Source organism: Myxine glutinosa, chromosome 6 (assembly GCF_964187855.1).
Source record: "Myxine glutinosa chromosome 6, kmMyxGlut1.1, whole genome shotgun sequence".
NCBI lineage: Eukaryota > Metazoa > Chordata > Myxini > Myxiniformes > Myxinidae > Myxine > Myxine glutinosa.
This window is the reverse complement of record NC_136266.1, coordinates 113,682,081-113,707,161: the sequence shown is the minus strand read 5'-3', so window position 1 is coordinate 113,707,161 and position 25,081 is coordinate 113,682,081. Positions and strand designations below refer to the sequence as shown.

Sequence of the window (25,081 nt, the reverse complement as noted above, 5' to 3'; positions counted from 1 at the left end):
GCTTTGATGGTTTGACGCTTTTGACTAGCATCCTTCATCTTTTCTAGTGTGTACATTGTCGTCAGTGTAGGACTCTGTGACTGTTTCAATTTTACATGAAAGCCGACGTCTTGTTTGCAAATCCGTGATTCCACAAATTCTTTGATCTTTGATTCTCCATGGGTTTCAGCGGTCAGTAAAGCGTCCTTGATGTTTTCAGGGGCAACATCCATTGTCATCAGACAGGTCAACTCGTCGCCTAAGTTGCTCTCACTGTCAAATATTTGGAATCGTGAGAACTGTTCCTGTAGCTTTTGAACATCTTCTCTGTCCCTCTTTATTCTTGCTGGACCGACATCTTTGTCCGCAGATGGTGCATACTCTGTGTCATCGATTGCCATGCCAAACATTGAAGTGGTCTCGTCAACAATTCGGCTTCACTCGTTGTATGTCAGGCACCATTTGTCCCTTGCACTGTCTTCGAGTTATTCCTATCAGACCACCAGCGACTTTCCCGACTTTGTTAACGTGCTCCAGTGCAAGATCGGTGCTAATTTGGTTGAAGCTCTTGCGTGTTGATTTCACAACAAAGTCACCATCCATGAATTGTTGGTAGACGTCTGGATGTGAACTGTCTAGTCACCTCAAGAGAGGGTCAGTCTGAGCGGCTAGAAGCAGCTTTTTAGAGAATGACAGGGATGCTGCAAGTCGGGTCTTGTCTTTGGACGTTTGCTGGCAGAAAACACACAGGTCCGTGTTCAATGCCTTGGCCTTGTTTCGCAGTACCTGAGAGGCTTGATCGCCTGCGTTGGTCGAAGCACCCTCCTCTGCACAGGAGGTCTTAGTTTCAAAAAAAAAATTCAATCTACTGAGATGCATAGCACTTGTGAAAGTGCCATAACAGTCTTTGTGATAAACAAATTCAGTGTCACCAGATACAGATTGAAAACTTGCAGCTTCCAATCTCTCCACTACGTCCCACCTTGCATAGTCTTGGTATTTTTTGCGCTCACTCAGTGCATGCTGCACTCTCTCCAGTCCGTTGCTTCCAAGCTTTCGAGTTGGTTTGTTCGACTGTTTCTGACATATAAAGCAAATGTTCCAATTAGTTGTAGTGTCCACGCTTCTTTTTCTCGGCTGTATGTGTGCTGCTGGTTCCATGACACCACTGCTGATCAGCACCTGTTCAAAAGAAAAATACGTTAGATCTAGAAGCTAAAACCGACACCATTTTGATAAGCCAAGATTATTTAACATGATTAACAAAACAAACAACTTTTGGCAACATTAGATATATATTATATCACAAACTGGTTAGTGGTTATGGTACAAATATGTATGGATTATGTATATTTAATTGATATTATATTTGTATAGATATTCATTACGATTTGAAAATGAATAAACAAGAAATATGTAATGAAAAAAACAAAGCAAATCGTACGCTGTGGTGGGAATGTAACGATCGTTAAACCATGGTACAGCCGACTGTTGCAACAACATTTATGGGGGGTGGGTTATGTTTGTTGTAATTAATCAGTCTTATTCACAGTTGTAAACCAATTGTCTGTTACTGTTATGTGAGGGAATAATAATGAATGATTTTGATACCTAAAACATATGCATGGGATGTTTATTTGTGAAGTTATTGCAATTTTTGTTATATGTTTACGGTGAAACCGAAATAATTATTCGGCATTTTTTTGTATTTTTTGCCATTCTTTGTAAAATTTCCCGATATTATAGTATAAACCAATATTTTTACAATATGTATTGTTATTCTGCTCATTTTGACACCAAAAATAAGTTTGTAACTGAATTATTGGTCATTTTATTGACATTTTTGTATTTTCGAGAAAATCAGATATTTCGCGATTGATCTCTTTCACAAAATAACCCACTGTGAGGTCCCAAATCAAAATATCAAGTGTCATCCAGGCTAATATTGCTCAGGAGGTGTCATGGTTCAATCCTAGCATGGGTGACAGCTTGTAACAAACAGTTACCCCTCATGTAATTTTTTGAGATTATATTCCTAGTCTAATATAAGATTGGTGTAAAACCCATATTTCAGCAATATGGGAGGGGGGTAGTGCCCCTGGCCCCCCTGACCCGGATCCATGACCCCGTTCAGGTGGCACCCCTTCTAAAATCAAAAGTTAGGCTAAAAGGAAGCTCTGTACCAAAAATAGCGCTTTTATCCAACCTGTAACGATATTTCCACTAAGCCACCTAACTATAATGAATTATGGGTTACATATGCCCGTCATTTTCTTTCTGAGATCAGATCCAAGATGGCTGACTGGGGCCATTTTGTTACTTAAACATGTCCCCAACCATTTATTGAACATGCATGGTCCAATTTTGTTCAAATCGACACAAGCAGAGTAAATGATGGCATACACGTGCGCCTCACTTTATTTTGCGATCTCATTAAAGATGGCCGACTGGTAGACTAGCGGCCATTTTGGTTGTAAAAAAAAAAACCCGATATTGAACATGTCCTCAACCTTTTCTTGGACATGCATTTACCGATCTTGTTCAAACTTTGCACACAGATAATGAATGATGGCTTACATATGCACGTCAACCGAAAAACTTTGCACCTCTATATCTCCGAAAGCGCTGCACAGAAAAAAAAATTGAGACATGGCTCATTGTAACGAACTCTCCATGGGGAATAACATATGTTAATGATAATGTCATAGGTGCCTCCATTAGGACGTCATAATTCGACAAGTACAAACCCTCATCCGATCAAAATGAAATTTCTTGAGTGTCATCTTGGGATAAATTGGTGGAGAAAAAAAAATAATGATGACGTCATCGGTCATGTGGTTTGGCAGCCATATTTGTTTTAACACAAAAGCCTTAAAAACCACTAAAAACACGTCCTGGTGAGGGTCTGCAATCTGATTGCTCTTTCTTGTTTTAATTGGTTTTGGGTGGGAAAATCTTTGCTTAGAAATGCATCTTATTGATCTTAGGTTATCTAATGGGGTCTCGTGTGGAAATACTTTGTGTATGTTTTTGGGCCTCTGCCACCAAAGGTGCCACAGGCATTGTGCTTTTGGCTTGTCCCACATGATACAATGTAACCATGTTTTACAGATTACAGACCACTAAGATGGCCACAGTCTTGGGAAAATACAAGCACAACTCTGGTGCACAGAAGAGGAAAGAAAATAAGGAAAATTTGCAGAAAATTGAGCAGACTATAAGTAAAATTTATGCATTTTTTGGAAAAGAATATTCACTGTCACTTCAGGTCGACTGTGAGGTAACAACAGCACAAGTCGGAGTTACCCCTCATGAAATTGAATTTAAAAAGTCATGCAGACCACCTACTAAGATTCGAAAGGAAGAAGAGACAGAGCCATGCATGCAAGAAACAGCACTTCCAAAAAGTGCCTTCTTTCTTCATCAAGATGCATCCAATGATTCCGGCATCTCCATGGAAATGTTCTGGAAATTCCATCCAAACCAGCCTTCAAATAATATTCCCTTTAATAGCAAGTTAGTGTATTACCAGAAGGATTTACAAGTGGCATATATTAAACGAAAATGGGTCACATACAACGATGAAAGGAAGACTTTAAACTGCTCTTTCTGCTTGATGTATGCCCCTCAAAAGTATTGCCAGTCGGCTCAGTCCCAGAAGATTCAAGGTTACTCTGACTGGAGACAAGTCACGACAAGGCTGCTTGAGCATGAGAAATCTCAATGCCATCAATTTTCCAGCGAGGCATATTTCATCAATACCAATGGCAAATCTGTCAAACACATTTTTTCACGTGAGCAGCTTTCTCTGAGAAATAAGCAAGTTGATAATTTGTTAAACAGTCACAACAGTCCTTATTGATTGCAGTGGATGTTTAAAGTTGTCACGTGCACGTTGGATTCAACATTCTCTCTTTGATCAGATATGTGGAGGAACACAGATCGAAATATAAAGTCTGCTGTGCCCATCGTATGGCCACGTTTGGTCCTTTTTGGAGATAGCTTATCTCAGGTGAGGATGTTCAGGTGCGGGCTTATTACAGGAATGTGCGTGGTTTATGGGGCATGGTGTTGAGGGAGTAGTTTTAAGGGACGTTTTTTTGTTGTTGTTTGTTAAGAATCTAGTGCTTATTTCTTCGGTTGATGGAGATAATGTTTTCACCCATGTCTGTCTGAGTAGGATATCTCTAAAAGTTGTGTACTGATTTGGATGAAACTTGGGTGACAGGTTGGGTGTGTGACAAGGACTAACTTGTTCCATTTTGGTGAAGTTCCAAATGGGCAATTCCACGGTTACTCACATTACAATACATTACATTAATGCATCTACATATATATTGTTGCGGATTGGAGAATCCTGTTTGTAAATATGCCCCTCTAGTGATTCTTGTAAATACCTCCGTTGTGTAAAGGTCAAAGGTCGTCCTTTTAGTTAGTCCATCGCATGCACGTAGAAAATCATATACCCTTCGAAATAGTTATTTCCTTATTCCATGTAGTTTAAGGCTCTGTTTCCCACTAGTTGACCCTGTATTGCACCGAATTGAAATAAGATAGATCCCTCCGACGCCCCCGGCCTCTTCAAAGTGCCAGTAACTTTGGGCGGTTTTCTTCACCCCAAGACTCCATTACGCACGCGGTCAACTCGGGGGAGAAGGGCGTGGCCGGCCCATAGTCTTCAGAAGGTGGAGCCAGGAAGCCCTTGCGCCCAACCAGGACTCGGTGGGCACGGCTTGGTAAGGTGTGGTCATGGCTTGGTAGGGCGTGGCTATATAACCCGCGGCGCGACGCCCCCGCCTGAGACGATTGAGGCAGCAGATGACCGAGGAAGCCCCCACCAGCGGATGACCGAGGAAGCCCCCACTAACCAATGAGTAAGGAGTCCACCGCAGCGGAATCCACCGCAGCTTTGAGACCACCGCAGTTTTGACCACCGCAGCTTTGAGCTTTGACGGCAGTTGCGGCCGCGAAGCAACACCGCCGTGCGAACTAGCTTGAGGAGGGTCGGCGGCTGCTCACCTCGAGCCGCGTCATCACACCAACCGGGCTCGCATCCTTCCCACCGTGTGATCCCACCTTCTCGTCCGTCCAGCCATCCACCTCCTGCCATTCATTCCTGCTTCATTCCCCGTGTAAGTCTAATTGTCGTCTGTCCTTCGTGTTGTCCCTGGGAATAAGTAAGACTGTATAGGTAAGTTAATAATTGCACTGTCTTCTTCTCCTTCAGTCTTTATTTTCGTTTCTTTCCTTCTCCTTGGTTCCTTTGATTGTGTAAATAGTAATTGGTTAATAAATCCCTGTTCTTCCTACCTTGCCTTCTTTCCTTTACATCCGTTTCGTTTTAGTGATTTCCCCATTGAATACCTGTGGCACGATTTGGCCAACGTTTAGGATCGGGTGTAGTATTGCTAATGGTTCGAGCTGCGGCTGCTAATCCGCTCGGCAAATAACATCTTGTCCGCGGTCTCGAACGAGGTTGCTCACCTGCCTCTCTGGAGGGAGCTGGGCAGCTTCAGGACTCACGTCGGTCAGTTGCAGAAAAACCACCGTTTAGAGGCCATTTTTCCCCGCAAAGCGGGGGTTGGCCTTTTCGGGGACCGTGGTAGTTGTTGTTTTTTTGGTCCCCTTTTTGAAGCAATGTTTTACGGCCGGATGCCCTTCCTGACGCCAACCCTTTTTGCCGCCTTCAACGACAAACAGGGAATTACCAGTGAACTGGTACTCAATTAGCCGACCTCGGAAGGATGACAGGCTGAGTCAACCCCCCTGGCATTAATTCGGCGATCGACCGAGATTCGAACCCAGGATCCTAGGATCCTAAGCCGGCACCCTAGCCGCTAGCCCAACACCAGGGATGGTCAGTTGCAGACAAGGGGACTAATCCCCCCTTGGTAAGGGGAAAAAGGGCCGACGGTGAGATCCGCAACAATTGGGTGTCACGAGTGGGATCTGGAACCTGGGACTAAATTTATTTAGCCCAAATTTTGGACACCAATTGTACTATTGGCCGCAACAATTGGTGTCAGGAGCGAGAATCGGACCTGAAGTGCGCTTAGCGCACTCAAATTACGAGTGGCCAAAATTTTATTTTATATTCCAAATTAAAAATCGTGCCATGGATGATCAAGGCGAACGGATGCCGGTGGGTGAGTTAGAAGGGGGGGTAGAATCGACCCAGGACCCCGGGGAGGATTTGGGAGTAATGGAGGAAGGCAATACGCATTGGGTTGCGGAGGGTTCAAGCGCACAAGATGGCGCCCTCGTGCACGAGGTTGGAGGCGCACAAAATGGCGCCTCGCACGGTAGCCGCGCCCGCTGTACCACTACCAGCAGGCTTTGATGTGGGGGACTTCGTGACGCAATTCACCGCAATGCTGAGAAAGGAAATGGGAAACCAATTTGGGGGATTGAGGAAGAATATGGGAGAAATGGGGGGCACATTGAAGGACATAACTGCCCAGGCCAAAGAAGTAAATGAAGGACTGGCGAGGGACAAGGCCAGGTATGAGGCAAAGCGGGTGGAAAGGGAAGTTGACCGCAGGTTGAGCGAAGAGGTTGCGAGGGTACGCGATGAGGTAACGCGAGTCGAGAAGCGCTGGTTGAGCGAGTCGGAGCAAGGCACCGGTAACTGGACCGGGGTAGACATCGCGACCCGGGGTATGGAAAAGCCGGCGGCCGCTGAGGTAGAGGAGGGAATTTTAATAAAGCCAGCGGTCGTCGAGGTGAACAAAGAAAAAGCAGTAGTGGGAATTAAAATTGTAGAGACGACAGACGTAGAAGAGCAACAGTTGGAGGAAGGAATGGATAATGTTCAAAGTCTGAATTCACACCTTGATGCTGTGCTTAATCCTTATAAAGACTTGCAGGTGTTGGTGCAGGGAGGAAGAAGAACCCCGAAGGCGAGTCGTGCTGTATATTGTGCGGGGAGATTTTGTAGAAGAATGTTTGGCGCGAAGAGAATTGTCGCGCGATTGGGGTCAATATGGCACCCGGGCGTTTGTGGGAGGTCCGAGGGGCGTGGTGTACGAAAGAATGGCGCGCTTGTGGAAAAAAAGTGTGCATCGGGGAATGGGCGTGTTACAAAGCGCGAGTGTGAAACCGAGTGCGAGCGAGAATGCACGTCGGAGTGTACGTGCGAGGGTGAGAGTGAGTTGGTGGAGGAGCGGGTGTGAGAATGCACGCTTGGAATGGTTGAGAGTGTGCGAGAACGCACACCTGAGTTGGTTGTGGCACGGGTGTGGGAGAGCCCATTGAAGCGCGTGAGTGGGTGTATGCAAGAGTGCACCCCCATGAGTGGTACGGAGTACGTACCGAGGGAGAGTGCGCAAGACGGTGCGCGAGGTGTGTTAAGGAAGTGTGCGAACGGCGAGTGGGCACGAGATGTGTTGTGTGTAACAGGGAGTGCGGTGGTGGAATGGACGGAGTGTGTGGAGTGTACGGGCGGCGTTGGAACGCCGGGTTTGGTGAGTGTGAAAAGGGTCGCGTATGCGTGCGAACATGCAAGTAAGGCATCGACGTTAAACGGGGCAGCGTTTAGGGCGACGGATAGCCGATGCGAGCACTTGGGGCGCGGTGCGCTTTGTTGGATGCGAGGCCCGGCGCGGGTCGGTGTTGCGTCGCTTCTCTTCGAAGCGTCGTTGCCGATTCGGGCCTGGCCCCGCCCCGCACTGTCGAGTCCGGGCCTCGCCGGGCAAGGCGACCGGTCCGGTTCAAGGGCGGGTAGGAGGAAGCGGACGGTGCCCTCTCGTGGTGGCGGCGTTCCGACCGGGCGAGATCGGGCCTTCGGGCGGGAGACCGGAAGGCTTCGCGCCGAGATGGTGCGTGGAATCTCGGCCCGACCAAACCGCCTCCCCTGAATCGAATGCCGGACGGACTCAACCTGCAGGCGACCAACCCACCCGAATTCATTGCTCGGCTTTGCGAAGCCGAGTTTTAATGATGTAACGACGCACCGAGGCTCAGATATAGTGGACTGTGATGATGATCGTGTTTTGGATTCGAAATTTTGGAATAGTGAATAGGATTGGCAGAAGTGATTGGCAAAAATTTGATGATTGGCAAATGATTGGTAGAATGATTGGCAGTGATTGGCAAATTTTGATTTGCAGGAATTTCATGGCAAAATTGATCGTAGAAGATGCCCGATGTGGTGGGATGGCAACTCTGCCGTCCCTCACAACATAAGGGGGCACATGAGCTATAGTTTTATGGGGTTTATGGCAGTGTAAGCTCGCCGAGGGAGGGTTAGGATAATGTATAGGGACCTAGAGATGACCATAGGTAACGATAGATTTAAGTAGCAACATTATACAGGTAGTGGGGACGTAGGTAGAATAGTTTGGATTATAACGAGGGAGCGCAATAGTTTAAAGGGGCGACTGGGAAGCGCAAGTTTCAGAGGGGAGTAGTTAGATCAGATGATGCCGTGTGTTTGAGAATCGAAAGTGTATGGAGCAGTGTATGAGTGAGTGAGGTGATTGTGAGTTGTATTGAGTGTGGAAGTGTATGGAGCAGTGCATGAGGAACAATTGTGGTTGTGCATTGTATTGAATGATTGAAGAAGCCTGGGAGGAAGGAGGGTGCGGGTGGCACCAGGTGTGATTGCACAGGTGTGCAAGTGAACAGGTGCATGGAGCAGTGTATGAGTGAGGAATGGTGATTGTGTGTTGTGTTGAGCAAATGGTCCTGGAGGAAGGAGGGTGCAGGAAGCACCAGGTGTGATGGCACAGGTGTGCAAATACAGGTGAGCATGGTTGTATGGAATAAATGGTCTGGAATATATGGAGTATGGAATGGATGGTGTGGAGTGAGTATGGTGGAAACTGTGGAGTGGAGTGGATGGTGCGAAGGTGTGTATGGGGAGGATGGACCCCATCACGAATACCCGGGGAGGGTAGTTTAAGAGTTAGGTAGAGGGAGTAGGTAAATTGTGGTTGGATATTGGCATCTGTGGTGCGTGGTGGAAGAATGGTGTTTGGATGGGTGCATTAGTGACGTGGAAATGGCTGGGCGTGTGGCCTGTTAGTGTGTATAGTTAAATGGGCACTCCGCCACTGTGAGGATGTCGGCCAGGTGAGGCCGCAGGTGGGCTCTGGGAGCCGTTAGAGTTGTGGATGGGGCCCGAGGATCCGGAGGACGGACCCGGGTAGCCCAGTGCCAGAGAGGGCACCGAGTGGGGAGAGCGCTAGAGGGCCTTCCCCAGGTAGATAGGTCAGGGTAAGGAGCAGGTAAGCTCGGAGGCAACTGCAGTGGCGGAGGTGTGCAGGTGAGTAGACCTGCTGGGAGAGCGGAGAGCTATGTCATTTAGAAGGTAGATATGATTGGAATCTCCTCGCACCATCTACATCCACTCACCTGAGGTGACAGAACTCCACACCATGCCATGTTTTTATTATTTTTTGTGCAAATGTTTGGATTGTGAGACGCATCATGACGTGGGTGTGACATTGTGTTGTTGTTCCATCTCTCCCTCCTTATGAGGATTGATGATGAATTGGTGATGGCAAATTTAGACAATGGGATTGTGACGAATTTGGTTATAGGGGAAATATAGGGAGGACGAGACGTAGTGACGGATTTGTAAATGTGTAGGCTTTTGTAAATATGGGGAGGGGCAAGGGGGGGGGCAGTGTAGGTCACATGTGGGGGGCGTACGTAGGGACGAACCTTTCTCAGCTCGCTCCCATGCGCCCCTCATTCTGCATTGCCTTGTTTGATGTGTACCCTTGCGCCCTTACCCCTCACTCACCTGTCTTCTCTGTCTTCCTTCCCCGACCCATGGATCGTGCTCTCTGGGCACTGAGGGGAGCGTGCGTGAGTTCGCCATTGTGTGCCCGAATCCTCGCAACCAGCTGCCTGCATCCACGCACCACTTATGGACCACATGTCTGTGGCTGAGCACCACTCATGGACCCCACGGGTTGGGGCATGGCCCCTCTGCTGGGACCGGCCACAATGGCCCAAGATCTTGCTTGCGGACCCGGTGAGGTGGCACCAAGCCCACAGGTGAACCACCCATAGTCGGCCCCTGTGGGCCATAAATAAAAATGGACATGTTCTGTGCTTTTTATATCCACCAAATAGGCCGCCAGTAAGAAGAAGAAGAATGACATCAGGAAGAACAACGGCCAGCAGAGGGAGCCAAAGAACAAGACCACCAACAGGGTTTTTTTTAATTTGAACTATGGTGACTGTGCACTCCGGTGCGTTTTGGTGCTTTATGGTGCTCTTTATTGGTGCTGGTGCGTCGACGCAGCGCAGGCTGTCTCCCCCCCCCCCCCCCCCTCCCAAAAAGAATCGCAGGTCCTGGGTTGTGTTTTGTAAATACAATCAGCGTCACTTGTAAATAATGCTCCCCACCGTACATGTTTAGTTTGAAAACCATTCCGTAATTCGGTTATCCTGTGGGCGTGAATCTGTTAGGTAGGGTGCAATGCAGCAGAGGGACATACTTATTTGTGTTTTAAAACTGTCACACTCAGGGTCAGGTTAATTGTAGAAGGAACTACACCTACGTGTCACACTAAGTAAAGTTTTATAGGCCCGGGACGTGCCTGGAGGATGAGGGTGCAGTGTTGCGGATTTGAGAATCCTGTTTGTAAATATGCCCCTCTAGTGATTCTTGTAAATACCTCTGTTGTGTAAACTTCAAAGGTCGTCCTTTTAGCGAGTCCATCGCATGCACGTAGAAAATCATATACCCTTCTAAATAGTTATTTCCTTATTCTATGTAGTTTAAGGCTCTGTTTCCCACTAGATGACCCTGCATTGTACCGAATTAAAATAAGATAGATCCCTCCGACGCCCCCATGGCCTCTTCAAAGTGCCAGTAACTTTGGGCGGTTTTCTTCACCCCAAGACTCCATTACGCACGCGGTCAACTCGGGGGAGAAGGGCGTGGCCGGCCCATCGTCTTCAGAAGGTGGAGCCAGGAAGCCCTTGCGCCCAACCAGGACTCGGTGGGCACGGCTTGGTAAGGTGTGGTCATGGCTTGGTAGGGCGTGGCTATATAACCCGCGGCGCGACGCCCCCGCCCGAGACGATTGAGGCAGCAGATGACAGAGGAAGCCCCCACCAGCGGATGACCGAGGAAGCCCCCACGAACCAATGAGTAAGGAGTCCACCGCAGCGGAATCCACCGCAGCTTTGAGACCACCGCAGTTTTGACCACCGCAGCTTTGAGCTATGACAACAGTTGCGGCCGCGAAGCAACGCCGCCGTGCGAACACGCTTGAGGAGGGTCGGCGGCTGCTCACCTCGAGCTGCGTCATCACACCAACCGGGCTCGCATCCTTCCCGCCGTGTGATCCGACCTTCTCGTCCGTCCAGCCATCCACCTCCTGCTTCATTCCCCGTGTAAGTCTGATTGTCGTCTGTCCTTCGTGTTGTCCCTGGGAATAAGTAAGACTGTATAGGTAAGTTAATAATTGCACTGTGTCTACTTCTCCTTCTGTCTTTATTTTCGTTTCTTTCCTCCTCCTTGGTTCCTTTGATTGTGTAAATAGTAATTGGTTAATAAATCCCTGTTCTTCCTACCTTGCCTTCTTTTCTTTACATCCGTTTCGTTTTAGTGATTTCCCCATTGAATACCTGTGGCACGATTTGGCCAACGTTTAGGATCGGGTGTAGTGTTGCTAATGGTTCGAGCCGCGGCTGCTAATCCGCTCGGCAAATAACATCTTGTCCGCGGTCTCGAACGAGGTTGCTCACCTGCCTCTCTGGAGAGAGCTGGGCAGCTTCAGGACTCATGTCGGTCAGTTGCAGACAAGGGGACTAATCCCCCCTTGGTAAGGGGAAAAAGGGCCGACGGAGAGATCCACAACAATATATATGTAATGTGAGTAACCGTGGAATTGCCCAAATACAGATCCAGATCAGAATTTTTTTAATTGTCAAGGGATTCTTCACCTTTGAGAGATAGGACCAAAAACAATAGGCCTATATAACATGATATCTCAAAGTTGTGGACGAGTTGTGAAAAAATTGGGTGGATGAGTTGATTAAGTGACAAGAACAAGCTAATTCGACTTTGGTTCAGATCCGGATCCAAATCTGGCCTATCGATTGGATACAAAATGTAAACTGTTTAACTTGATGGTGGTATGCCCTCTACCGAGTGCCGTTCTAGTTGTAAATGAGAACTCAGATTCTGCAAGGTTCTTTTTCATATTAAAAAATCCATGGAGTATAAATTAATATGGGAGGATAAAAATTGGAAAAGGAGAAGGGTAAAAAAATATTAAGTTTGTTAATTCATTTAATTGATCCTTTACCTACCCCTTAATTTCCCTCTAGCATGCTTTGGAGGAAGGAGGTTGGGGGTCACGCTTGGCAGAGAAACTAGTAAGGCAAGTGCTTTGGTTCACTTGACATCATGTATCGATGATCTTGGTATCCTCAATAAAGGAATGTTTTGAAATACAACAATCTACAAGTACCAGAGCTTGGTATCCACCCTTTTAGACATTGGCAGGTGTATTGATTATGACGTTATTAAGGTCGAATGCCAACTGAATCTTCTTTCATGTCACCACATCCATATGGGTCAGAAAAACTGCATTTAAAAAAACCTGATTGTCAGAATTGTGTTCTTCTTTTTCTGTCGCCTTTGTAGACGATGTGATGTCGTATGCCGAGGTCTCTCTGGTTACAATTCGCGGTTTGCTCGTCTCGTTTTGCCAAGAATTTTACCATATACAAACAAGAAGGAAGAGAATGAGAACACAACTGTGACTGTACTGCTCGGCTCCAATGATAGTGTCTCACCGGGTATGCTGGTTTCCGCTGTCCCTTTCATCATTGGAACTTGGCCTAGGATGATGATTTTTATTCATCTGTGCTTGTACCAGTTTCTCACCTCCCTTGTATCTTTCTCAAACTTCATTAATTTATTACCTCCAACACCAAAGGTGGATGATGGTTATGATGATTTCACCCCTGTCTTTGTTACTTGCAAAATCGAAGATTTTCAAGTAAATTGGTCGGTCGATTTTGATATTCCGTCTGTCGGTGGGATGCAAAACATAAACTGTTCAACCTGGCGGAGGCATGCTCTCTGCCGAGTACCGTTTTAGTTTATTGTGTCTCGGTGATTGAGTGGGCGAAGCCTTGTTGCATTGTGCCTGTGTGTTCAATTTCTCAGGCTCGTGGAATAACTGTCACAAGTACAGTACACCCACACACCACACACACGTGCAGACAGATGGCAGCCTACACAGGACCAGATGTAACCACTGGTTCCGGTTCTATAGAAGAGGAATACTGCAGAAATGAGATAACAAGAAACCTTGGGTCTCATACAGGAGCTGTTTTGTTTGATGACTCTATGAAACTACAACATGCCAACTGAATGTTTTGTGCCAACATGCCAACCAAAACCCCATTGATTTGGGGATTACTGTTCCGCCATTGATGCATGTTTTGTACATTTTTGAGTGGAGCCCTCTGCTGGAATATCCTGCCCCTTGTTTGCATATTTGGTGGACATTTGTGTGTTGGCGCCCCCAGCAGGCCATTTGGGTTAATGCAGCAGGAAGTGATGTAACAGGATACTTACCTGACAGGAGAAACACTGTGATCCTGGGTCAGGTGGAGTGGTGGACTCACTCCTATGGAGGAGGTCCTATTGTATGACCATGCGTTCTGGCCCTTTGGGGTCAGGATGCATGTGTTTTGAATGACCATGTGCTTCAGCCTTTGGGTTGAAGTGCATCTGTATGCTAATGGGACAGCCTTGATAGACGGTGTGGCTTGGCCATGTGGTCAAGGTGCACATCCAAGGCTGTTTAAATGTTTGATTTTTTACCTTTTTTATTATAAAAAGGCGCCTCATAAGCAGGATGTGTCCGAAGAGGAATGATGTCTCTGAGCCTTCCATAACTTTTATCCGAGTCAATCCCTCACAATCCTCGTTGTTACACCTTGAAAATCATTGCATGTAATTACAAAGGGGTCATTTGGGAGGAAAGAAATTTGCACATATAGTGATTGAAACATTGTTATTGTGCGCTGAATTTGCATTTAATGGCCCGGTTGGCCTGGCCTGGTTCCCAGTGTCATGAAGCACAATTTTCAGTTCACAATTTTGGTTTTGATACAAAAATCATACAGTAGTTTGTCGTTCTGTACGAGAAAGCAGCAATGGCAAAAATACGGATCGTTTGCAAAGCAATTACCCTGCAAAATGACAAACGCACCCTTCCGAACCATTTCTTACAGCTTAAGCAACAAACGTCCTTACAACCAGTGAGACAAATGTTTTACATGTCAAATAAACAAATGAGATTACATACCAATGTTGGATCCTTAATTAATTGATCGCAGGGTTCAGTGTTGGATCTCTATACAACGTTCTTCATGCGCTCTTCACGTGGGCATGCTCCAGATCGCCACAACATGAAACGTCTAAAGACTTCACCAGTTAAAATACAGAAATAGATATGAAGCATAATATTATCGGTAGACATTACAAAAAATGACATGTAAACTGTGTTACGGATTCGTCACTTCCGTTGTTGTGGTTTTCATCCCCTTGAAACATTTCTGGTTCTATGTATTATTATTATTATTGTTTGAGGGAAATAGCCATTATTATTGTCACAAGGTAAAAATGTTAATGTCAAATGAAACAGGAAACCGGATCAGGAACCGGAAGACGAGGAAGAAGAAGAGAGAAGAGAGGGCGGAGCGAATGAGTCGGAGAAGAAAGCCGAGTTGCTCCGGGTTCTGAAGCGAACGTTGGCGAACCAGAGTCACTAGCGAACTTTCGGGTTTCCAGGAGAGGAATTCCTACGACGGAGTTGTCATCACTGTGACCGGTCAACCTGCATGTCAGGTTTTGCGATCGATTCAGGAGAGAATCATCGCCGTGCCGTGCGCCACGAGACCGGGTCGTCGGCCATTTTGACTCGCGCAGGATATGTGCTTCGCTCACGGTTTCGTTTCTTTTCGACCATTCTCACCGCATGCAGACGTCTATCTGGGGCGTGTGTGTGACGTGGATTTTTGAAGGCTAATTCGTCCATACCCGAGGGTGTGATCTCTCGGTCACCTGTAGGGTGCCTTTGGATTTCCCAGTCGCCTTGAGGGCGCCTTTGTACAGCTTCAGCTGTGTGACTGCCCTGGCCATCCGCACAGGATTCTGGTCGTTTGGACATCGTTCTAGCGATCGCTGGAGCGAATCAACTTCGTCTTGGAGCCGGGAATAAGAGACATTGGGGAATGTTCTTGTTACACTCACTTGGAGCACAGTGAGTTATATATTGCAAAACTGATGGTACCATCATAGGACATATTGATTGTATTTTTGAATACTATTGTTGTTGTACCGTTATTCTTGTGTGATCTCAATACAATATTTGTGTGTGAGTAACAATTGGGGTGGCTTCTCCATTGATCGTTGACACACAGAATAACACATTTTTCTGCCGTGACTCCTCTCGTGGCTCGGAGGTACACCGTGACCAGGGGGTCGGGGAGGAGCACGCAACAGAAATTGGGAGCTCGTCCAATTGACTGGGGGCTCGAAATTGGGTCTTCATCCGGGATTAAATTCCCTGATAATTCGTCTGGGATAGAATTCCCTAACATTCCCAGAATTCCCAAATTTGGAACATTTTTCTGACATTCCCAATTAAAAAAAAAAAAAAAAAAAATGGAAATTTTTTGTGTGAAGGTTAACAGGTGTTAACTAATAGTCACCATGGTGTTTGATGCAGAACAGTTTGCGGCATCCCCTAATGAGGCACAGTTCCAAGCATTAAGAAAATCGGAACTTTTGATATTGGCCAGACATTTTAATTTGGAGGTCCGAGTTAGTATGAAGAAGGCAGAGATGCAGACATTGGTGGTAGAATCTCTGGTGGGACAGGGAACATGGACAGAGGTAGCCTTGGATTGGTTACCCGAGGAAAAAGAAAATGTGGAGCTCCGGAAAACGGAGATGCAACTGCAGAGCCAGGAAAGGTTAAAAGCAGAAGAAAGGAGAGCTGAAAAGGAAAGAGCAGAACAGGAACGAGAACTCGAGGAGAGAAGAGCAGAGGAAAGGAGAGCTGCAAGAGAACTCGAGGAGAGAAGAGCAGAGGAAAGGAGAGCTGAAGGAGTTAAAGGAACGTGACGTGGAGTGTCAGAGGGAAATTGAACTCAAGAAGTTGGAATTAATGAGAGAACGGGGAGAGGTAACATCCATGCCGGCTAGTTTGACAACGAGTCAGAACACCTGGGATGTTGGTAGGCATGTGAGGCTGGTTCCACCCTTCAATGAAAAGGAGGTAGCCAACTTTTTTTTACACTTTGAGAAAGTGGCTCGAATGCTAAAATGGCCTGAGGAGTCCTGGACCATGTTAGTGCAAAGTGTTCTGGTGGGTAAAGCTCAAGATATATTTTCGGCTTTACCGATTGACCAATGTGCAGATTTATGAGATAGTGAAGAAAACCATTCTCAAAGCCGATGAATTGGTCCCTGAAGCTTACCGGCAAAAATTCCGGAATGCCAGGAAGAGGGAGAGTGAGACCCATGTGGAGTTTGCCAGAATGAAGGAAACCATGTTTGATCGGTGGTGTGATTCGAAAGGGGTTGGGAAAGACTTCGAACTGTTGCGACAATTGATCTTGGTGGAGGAACTCAAACAGTGTGTCCACAAGGACATTAAAGTACATCTGGAGGAAAAGAAGGTACCAGAGTTGTATGAGGCAGCAACCGTGGCAGATGACTATGCCTTGACACACAGGATGGGGTTCCACAAACCTAACTTCTTGCCTAAAATTAGCCAGGGGAGTTATGGTACATCCGGTGTGGACAATGAAAATTCATGGGGGTGGCCTAGAGAGGACTATGAGGACAAATCTGAGACCGCGACTTTTAGGGATCAGAAGACTACAGCTCCAAGACGGACCTATCTTCCGGGGGGCTCCAGGCAAACCACGAGTTTCTCCTCCGGGCCTACTTGCGCTTTTTGCAAGAAACCTGGACACTTGATGTCCCGATGTTATGCCCTGGAAAGGAAAAATCAGGAGCGGAGTCAAACTAGTACAACTCCGAATGCATTGGCAAATGTGAGAAATCGCCCTCAAAAGGGTTACAAACCATTTATTTCAGAGGGGTTGGTGTCACTGGATGGAGACTTGACTAACCAGAGACCTGTTAGGGTGTTGATGGACACAGGAGCACATCAATCTTTGAAGCTTGAGGGCATTTTGCCATTGTCAGAGAAGACGGCAACTGGTGTTAGTGTTCGTTTACAGGGGGTTGGTGGCTGTGTTAAAGCTCCACTTCATGTCATCCATTTAGTCTGATTTGGTGTCAGGACCGGTCACCGTAGGTTTACAAGCCACTCTTCCTGTAGAGGGAGTATCTTTTGTTATCGGGAATTATTTGGCCGGTGGTCAAGTTTCTGGTAACCCGATGTTTGTTGAAAAGCCTAGTATGGAAAATAACACCGCACAGTTGGAGCAGGAGATTCCAGGTATCTTTCCATCCTATACTGCGACTCGTGTTATGAGTAGGAAGCGCCCTGACGAGAAGAGGAAGTACCCGGAAACTAAGTGTCAGCACACACAAGTCAGGAATGGAGGCAGTGTTGGCAAGCTCTTTGTAGGTGGACTGAACTTCAACACAAAGAAAGATGTTCTGGACTCTGTCTTCGGCAGATATGGACCGCTCTTGGAAGTGCTGCTGATAAAAGACAGGGAGACGCAAAAGTCGAGAGGGTTTGGCTTTGTCACGTTTGAAAACACAAAGGACGCCAAAAATGCAGAAAAGGATTTGGATGGCAAGGATTTGGAGGGTCGGACCATAACAGTAGAGAAGGCAGGCCATAGGCGTCGAGGGGGCTACAGAGGAGGAAAACATGGAGGTAGTTTCAGGGGTGGCTATGGCTCCTGGGGTGGGAGTAGTAGTTTTGGTGTTGGCCGCAGTCGATATTACTATGGAGGCTCCCAGAGTTACGGCAGCTCCCGAAGGGATGATTATCAGGGTAGTGGCCGAGAAGGAGACCGCTATTCACGTGACTACAGCGACAAGCGGTCCAACCGTGATTATTATGAAAGTTAGGAAGAGTTGAAGCACTGAATGCTGCGGAGCAGCCGAGCCAAGATTCCTACACGGATTACCCGTGAACGCCACGTTCCTAAAGGCGTCCATGTAGTGAACTTTCCTACACGGATTAACCGTGAACTCCACGTTCCTAAAGGCGTCCATGTAGTGAATACTTCCAGGCCTCACCACCCAACAACCATGGAACCTGGGTCTCAGCTCGGCCTCCCGGAAAAAGTGCTATCGATTTGTTTGCCTTTGGATTTTTGATCACAACCCCTTAACCTTCATTCAAAAGAAACTAAAAATAAAAATCAGAGGTTGATGAGATGGAGTTTGGCTAGGCAGGGGTTCAACTTGGAAATTGAGCATGCAAAGGGCAGGGACAATGTCGTTGCTGATGTTTTGTCCAGAGTGAATTAACTTTGGAAATCTCTGTAAGTTGTTTGATGTTTTGTTGCTTTATTTTTGGGAAATATTGATTATTGTTGCTCACGGGAATTGATGATTTGGGGTGTGAGTCTACTTTTGTTTGTTTAAAGAATTTTGCCTACAGAGAAAGTTTTCACTATTGTTACGTGTTCCTCCCAGACCTCCTGGTCTCGGTATACCTCCGAACCCCGAGAGGAGCCAACGCAGAAAAATATGTTATTCTGTGTCAGTAATCGATAGTGAAACCACACCAAGGATTATAAACGAACAGATGTTGTATTAAAAATCACACACAATAATAAAGGTACAACCAATAGCAATCAAAGTGCACTCAATATATCTTAAGATGGTACCATTCGCTAAAATAAGATTACTCACTGCGCCCTCCCAGTGACTGGAAAAGAACCCTCCTCAATGTCTCCATAACTCAAAGGTGATCCCCTCCTGCGAGTAGGGATGAGACGATGAGGCGAGTAATGAAGCGTAGGCAAAGCGTAGACAGTCACGTGGTCCAAACCAAAGGTAAACTGGCAGCGGGATGGGAAGTCCCAAAGGCCCCCTCCAGACGTACACGTTCACAGTTCAATCAGCGAACCGCAACGTAATCCTCAAACGCCGCGTTTGCGCACACACATCCCCGGCAAATGCCCGGAGGGTGAGACAAGCTGACGCGGAGCAAAACCTTTTTCAGTGAACGACGCGCGAGGTTCAAAATGGCCGACGGCTCTTACTTGAGTCGGAGCGACCTGGCGGGGGATTCTTCGGACCCTCAACGCCTATACTTGACTACGCAGGTTTCTCAATGCTCCAGCGATAACACCTATCGCAGGAAATTCCTTTCAAGGAAACTCAAAGGTCACTTGCGACGTACGTTCGATCACGCTCGCTCCGGAACTTCAAGACACGTGTCTTCCCCGACTTTGTTTCGCCACGCCTCCTCCTCTTCTTTTTCTTGTCTTCCGGTTCCCGATCCTGCTTCCTGCCTTTTTATTACCATGAACGCTTTTAACCTTTTAACCACAATAACCATTTCCCTTAAACAACAACAATTATAATACATAGAACCAGAAGGGTTTCAAGGGATGAAAACCACAACAGCGGAAGGGACGAATCCGTAACACTATGTTCAAACTTTCTTTCTTGAGGGGGGGAAGTGTTACGGATTCGTCACTTCTGTTGTTGTGGTTTTCATCCCCTTGAAACATTTCTGGTTCTATGTATTATTATTATTATTGTTTGAGGGAAATAGCCATTATTATTGTCACAAGGTAAAAATGTTAATGTTAAATGAAACAGGAAACCGGATCGGGAACCGGAAGACGAGGAAGAAGAAGAGAGAAGAGAGGGCGGAGCGAATGAGTCGGAGAAGAAAGCCGAGTTGCTCCGGGTTCTGAAGCGAACGTTGACGAGCCAGAGTCACCAGCGAACTTTCGGGTTTCCAGGAGAGGAATTCCTACGACGGAGTTGTCATTGCTGCGACCGGTCAACCTGCATGTCAGGTTTTGCGATCGATTCAGGAGAGAATCATCGCCGTGCCGTGCGCCACGAGACCGGGTCGTCGGCCATTTTGACTCGCGCAGGATTTGTGCTTCGCTCGCGGTTTCGTTTCTTTTTGACCATTCTCACCGCATTCAGACGTCGATCTGGGGCGTGTGTGAGACGTGGATTTTTGAAGGCTAATTCGTCCATACCCGAGGGTGTGATCTCTCAGTCGCCTGTAGGGCGCCTTTGGATTTCCCAGTCGCCTTGAGGGTGCCTTTGTACAGCTTCGGCTGTGTGACTGCCCTGGCCATCCGCACGGGATTCTGGTCGTTTGGACATCATTCTAGCGATCGCTGGAGCGAATCAACTTCGCCTTGGAGCCGGGAATAAGAGACATTGGGGAATGTTCTTGTTACACTCACTTGGATCACAGTGAGTTATATATTGCAAAACTGATGGTACCATCATCGGACATATTGATTGTATTTTTGAATACTATTGTTGTTGTACCGTTATTCTTGTGTGATCTCAATACAATATTTGTTTGTGAGTAACAATTGGAGTGGCTTCTCCATTGATCTTTGACACACAGAATAACACATTTTTCTGCCGTGACTCCTATCGGGGCTCGGAGGTACACCGTGACCAGGGGGTCGGGGAGGAGCACGTAACAACTGCTATTAAGAAAAGCAAGATGTGAATCGCCGTTAAAACATCATTCCAACAGCTGCTACACTGCCATAACTATTAGAAAGGCAAAATCTAAAATAAAAGTTTGATCGTTATGAAAACTGTCAGCAGCAGCCATTACTCGACATCAGACAAACATGGCCGTTGACCTTGGGGAAAATTATGGAATGTAATTATGGAATGTAAGGTGCTGGGGATGGGTAAGAATAATGAAAATAGAGGGTAGTCTATATGATGCAAGGGGCAATCTTGGAATTTGTGGCACACAGGAGAACGATTTGGGGGTGGTATTAAATATGGAGGATAAGCAGACAGCACAATGATGGGCAGCCATAGGTAAAGCGAGTTGAGGTTCAAGTTGTCTTCGTAGAGGGACAATGTTAGTAACGCAAGGGTCTTGCACTCAGAAAGTAGTTGATTAATAATGTAAGTTTTCCTGGAATGGTAGTGGTAGCAGAAACCACAGATAGATTTAAATTTTAGTTACATTGGTACCTTTAAGTATTGGGGATACAGAGGTACATGGATATTGGCAGGATTGGTAGGTATCTGAGGTGTGCATGGGTAATTGTGTGTGTGTGTGTGTGTGTGTGTGTGTGTGTGTGTGTGTGTGTGTGTGTGTGTGTGTGTGTGTGTGTGTGTGTGTCTGATTTGTCGGCCACACCTTTTGACCCACCGGGCTCAAAATTGCCATGAAGACTGTTCATTCCCCCAATGTGGTTTAGCACTACGCAAATTACTTGGGAGGGATGGGAATGGTTTAACATGTACAGAAAAGATCATGGCTTTGGATGGGGGATGACCTGAGATGGTGGTGTACAGCTGTCTTGAAGACACGGAGGGAAGAATGAGATTGAAGAGAGTGTGAAAGGTGGTTCGACAGATGGAAAAATAGAGGAATAAATAGATGGAGGTGAGCAGTGGATCTGGATTATGGCAGTTTCACTTGGGGGGGGTTGCTGGTGGACCGTGTGCATCCTGCAGATGCTAGGGGGTGTGGGGTGTGCGGGGGGGGGCGGTGGGTGTGGGGGGGCGGTGGATGGGGGGGAGAATGCTTGGAGAGGGCAGAGAGTGCAAGACCAAAAATGAGGCGGAATAAGACAACGACCACCGACCTATCGGCGATGATGAAGTGGTAGGCCCATAGACTCAGCTTCATCATGAGAGATTCCAATGATCCTGAGAGCCTTGATTTCCATGGTGTCAAGCTAAGCAAGATGTGTGGCATGGGAGCCAGCCCAGAGGGAAGAGCAGTACTCCATCAAGCTGCGGATTAAAGCCTTATAGGTGGATGGGAGGTCAGGAGTGCCAAGGGAGGATTTTGCATGGCGGAGGATGTGTTACGTGGTCCTCCCGGTAACTACCTGGTCTTGGTGACCCCCGGACCGTGGGAGGGACCCCGCCAGAAAGATATATGATTTATACGCTTTCGTAACGCAATCAATATGAAAGACACAACAATTCAAGTCAATAAGAAACCCCCACACCAAAGATCCGGATTAATGGATTATATATTCCCAATCAATCAACCACACTCAACAATCAATCAACAATATTACTCAGATGGCCATCTCATATATTTCTCCCCTGAGCCCCACTCACGACTCCCTCCATGGTCAATGTCTCTCACAATGTCTCTGTACTCCTGTAGTTCGATCTCCGCACGCGGGCGGTTGAACGGACCCTTACTGACGTGCTTCCACCGTGCACGTCCCGTACCGGGAACGGCTGCTGCTGCGGACACCTCCTCGGCAGCCCACCGAGGTCGGTGCTCGTGATCGCGGCTTCGGGGCTCGCAAAGCGCGCGAGGCCCAAGGTGCGACCCGTACGCGTCCTTGTAGACGTGGAGGCGAACTGTGCCGGACGCTGGGTTCCGTGCACGAACCCACGGCAACTTGACGTGTAACCGGTAATTACCCCGCACCGGTAACTCCTCTCGCCAGACGGGCTTTCAAACGCAGCGTTCCCCACGCTGCTCGATATCGACACCGCTCGCGTCGGAGCTGGGCGAGGAAGAGGAAGAAGATCGTCGCTTCTCTCGGACCTCGTGTCTTTTCTTCTCCCGTTTCCGGTCTCCTTTTTCCCAGAAGGGCTCCTGACCCTTTAATCACAACAACCTTTAATCGACTACACATTAATAAGCAAAGACCTGAATAGTAATTCACATAAATTCACATAAATCCGTAACAGATGCCCAGTCCATCATCTGACTTTGGAGGTCAACCCTGAAATGTGACTTGCCCAAGAAAGATAATTGCTGAGTGAAACTCAAGAGTATGAGTGGCTGAACCTATTTGAGATGCTTGTTGAGAAAGTAGATGGGAGTATTTGCAGAATGGTCACTTCGGAGAGAGAGTGTGAGTGTGTGGGATTTCTCAGGATTGAAAGACTAGATTGGTCCAAGTGTTTGATCAGACTGTGAAAGGTGAATGTGCAGTCTGTTCATTCTGCACTCTACAACAGTTTGCAGACTACACTCCCAAAAATGTTGGTTTTTTTTCCTCGATACTAAATGTGTATAAAACACTGGTGATGTCTTTGCCTGTCTCAGTGTTGTCAATCCCACTCCTCCCCTCCCTCAGTGAAAAAGTCCATAAACTGTTCAATTGAATGAATGTGGTGCTGATATAGCGCAGGCTTGATGGGGCACATGGCCTCCTTAGGCATCCTTGTGCAACGTGAGAAGCACGGCCCAGCTCAAGGTTGCACATTGGGAATGGGGTTAAACAACCAATGTACCAATGTCGTTCTTTATCAGTGTCCCCTCAGCAGCACGTGCCACTTGCAGAGTTTGAGGAGAATTTACAAGGCATTGTTAGCTACCTTGCATCTCTTGGCATCCAGAAGAAGAACATCGTGGTCATTTCACCTCCACCTCTATGTGAACCTAAATGGGTGGTCGAATGCAAGAAATGTGGTTTGTATCTGCTTTCATTCAGTCATCACATCACATACACTCACTTACATCCACTTGGGTTTTATGATTCAACGCCAAATAATTAAAGTACAAAGCTACGGGACATTAATGGTTGTCGGTTTTGTTGAGTTTGGTGTCTTCGCTGACAATGAGGATTAAAATTAATATTTAAAATCTAAATACTGCAGTCCAACATTTTAGATATACAGGTAGTGGACAAAAAAAATGGAAACACCTGAGTAAATGATGGACACCAAGCAAGCAATGGCTTCCACATAGGTGCCCCCCATGTGTTAATGAAGCAAATAACATTCCAGCATGCTTAGGGTCATATATAAAAATGCTGCACAGGCCTGATTTCCCATAATTATGGCTAGCATGGCTGCAAGAGGAGAGCCCCCCCCCCCCCCTGCCCCAATGCTCCCATCCGCCCAATGGTCTGATGAGCATGACAATGATGTTATCCAAATGTCATGGCCTTTTCAATCACCAGATCTGAACCAAATCGAGCATTAATTGGATATTCTGTAATGATGCTGAGACAGTTTTCCACCTCCATCAAACAGGTATGAGTTAATTGACTTTCTCGTGGAAGAATGGTGCCACATCCCTCCTTCAGAATTCCAGACCCTTGTGGACTCTATGCCACAGCGCATACAGGTCGTGGTGGCCCAACGCCCACTTAAGTGACTTTACATTGGTGATTCCATTTTATGCCCACTACTTGTACCTCAATATTCAAATCAGTTGTTTCTGAAATCGTTTTTCACTTACTGTCATTCATAATACTAGGGCGTGCCCGTACGTGGGTGCAAAAAAACATGCGTGCAAACAACAACAACAAAAAAAAACTTTGAAACCACGTGGCAGTAACGACCACAGAACCCCCCCCCCCCTCTATTTACATGAAATGGTTTGGTCCATTCGCAAAGCCAAAGCGAACGGCTTGCGAGTACGGTAGAACCCCCCCCCCTCTATTTACATGAAATGGTTTGGTCCATTCGCAAAGCCAAAGCGAACGGCTTGCGTTACTTTTACTAATAGCTCGGTAACTACTTCTCCGATTAATATGAAACCTTGAAAAGGCACATCCTCAGGTCCCCAGCAATATACCTGGCAAGTTTCAAGTATATCGGACCCGTGGTTGTCGAGAAACAGCGGTCACAGACAAACACACAGACACACACACAGACACACACACACACAGAGATTACTGGAATTATAGATAGATGCATGTCCATCATTCCTCTTTCCCTTCCCTATCGTAATATCTAAACTTCACATCACAGGCTACAACGTGGATCGACAAAATGCATTCACTGGGAAGTATGCAGCTGCGTGCATGCGTGTCGCTGCTCAAGCGCAGACCAGCAGCTTGGACTTGTGGACTTTGATGCAACATGAGCTGGTAAGAGCAAATGCATCCATAATCACGTTTCATAATCAGTTGTTTGTTCATCAATACAAATAAATGTCATCAATAAGTGAAGGTGAGACAACCCTCTGATGGTTAAACTGCCGAAATCTCGGCTCTCTGCTCACCTTCACTC

General features: G+C 46.8%; 1 protein-coding gene across 1 annotated transcript in view; it reads left to right on the top strand.

Moving 5' to 3' along the window:
* IAH1 (isoamyl acetate hydrolyzing esterase 1 (putative)) overlaps positions 1 to 25,081 on the top strand; it is a 61,334-nt gene that overhangs the window by 17,680 nt on the left and 18,573 nt on the right. The window contains exons 2-6 of the mRNA XM_068120889.2: positions 3,903 to 3,991; positions 12,274 to 12,326; positions 12,593 to 12,747; positions 23,373 to 23,531; positions 24,821 to 24,939. Coding sequence (XP_067976990.1) covers positions 3,905 to 3,991; positions 12,274 to 12,326; positions 12,593 to 12,747; positions 23,373 to 23,531; positions 24,821 to 24,939 — 573 coding nt within the window. The 5' untranslated portion in view covers positions 3,903 to 3,904. The remainder of the gene's footprint in view (positions 1 to 3,902; positions 3,992 to 12,273; positions 12,327 to 12,592; positions 12,748 to 23,372; positions 23,532 to 24,820; positions 24,940 to 25,081) is intronic.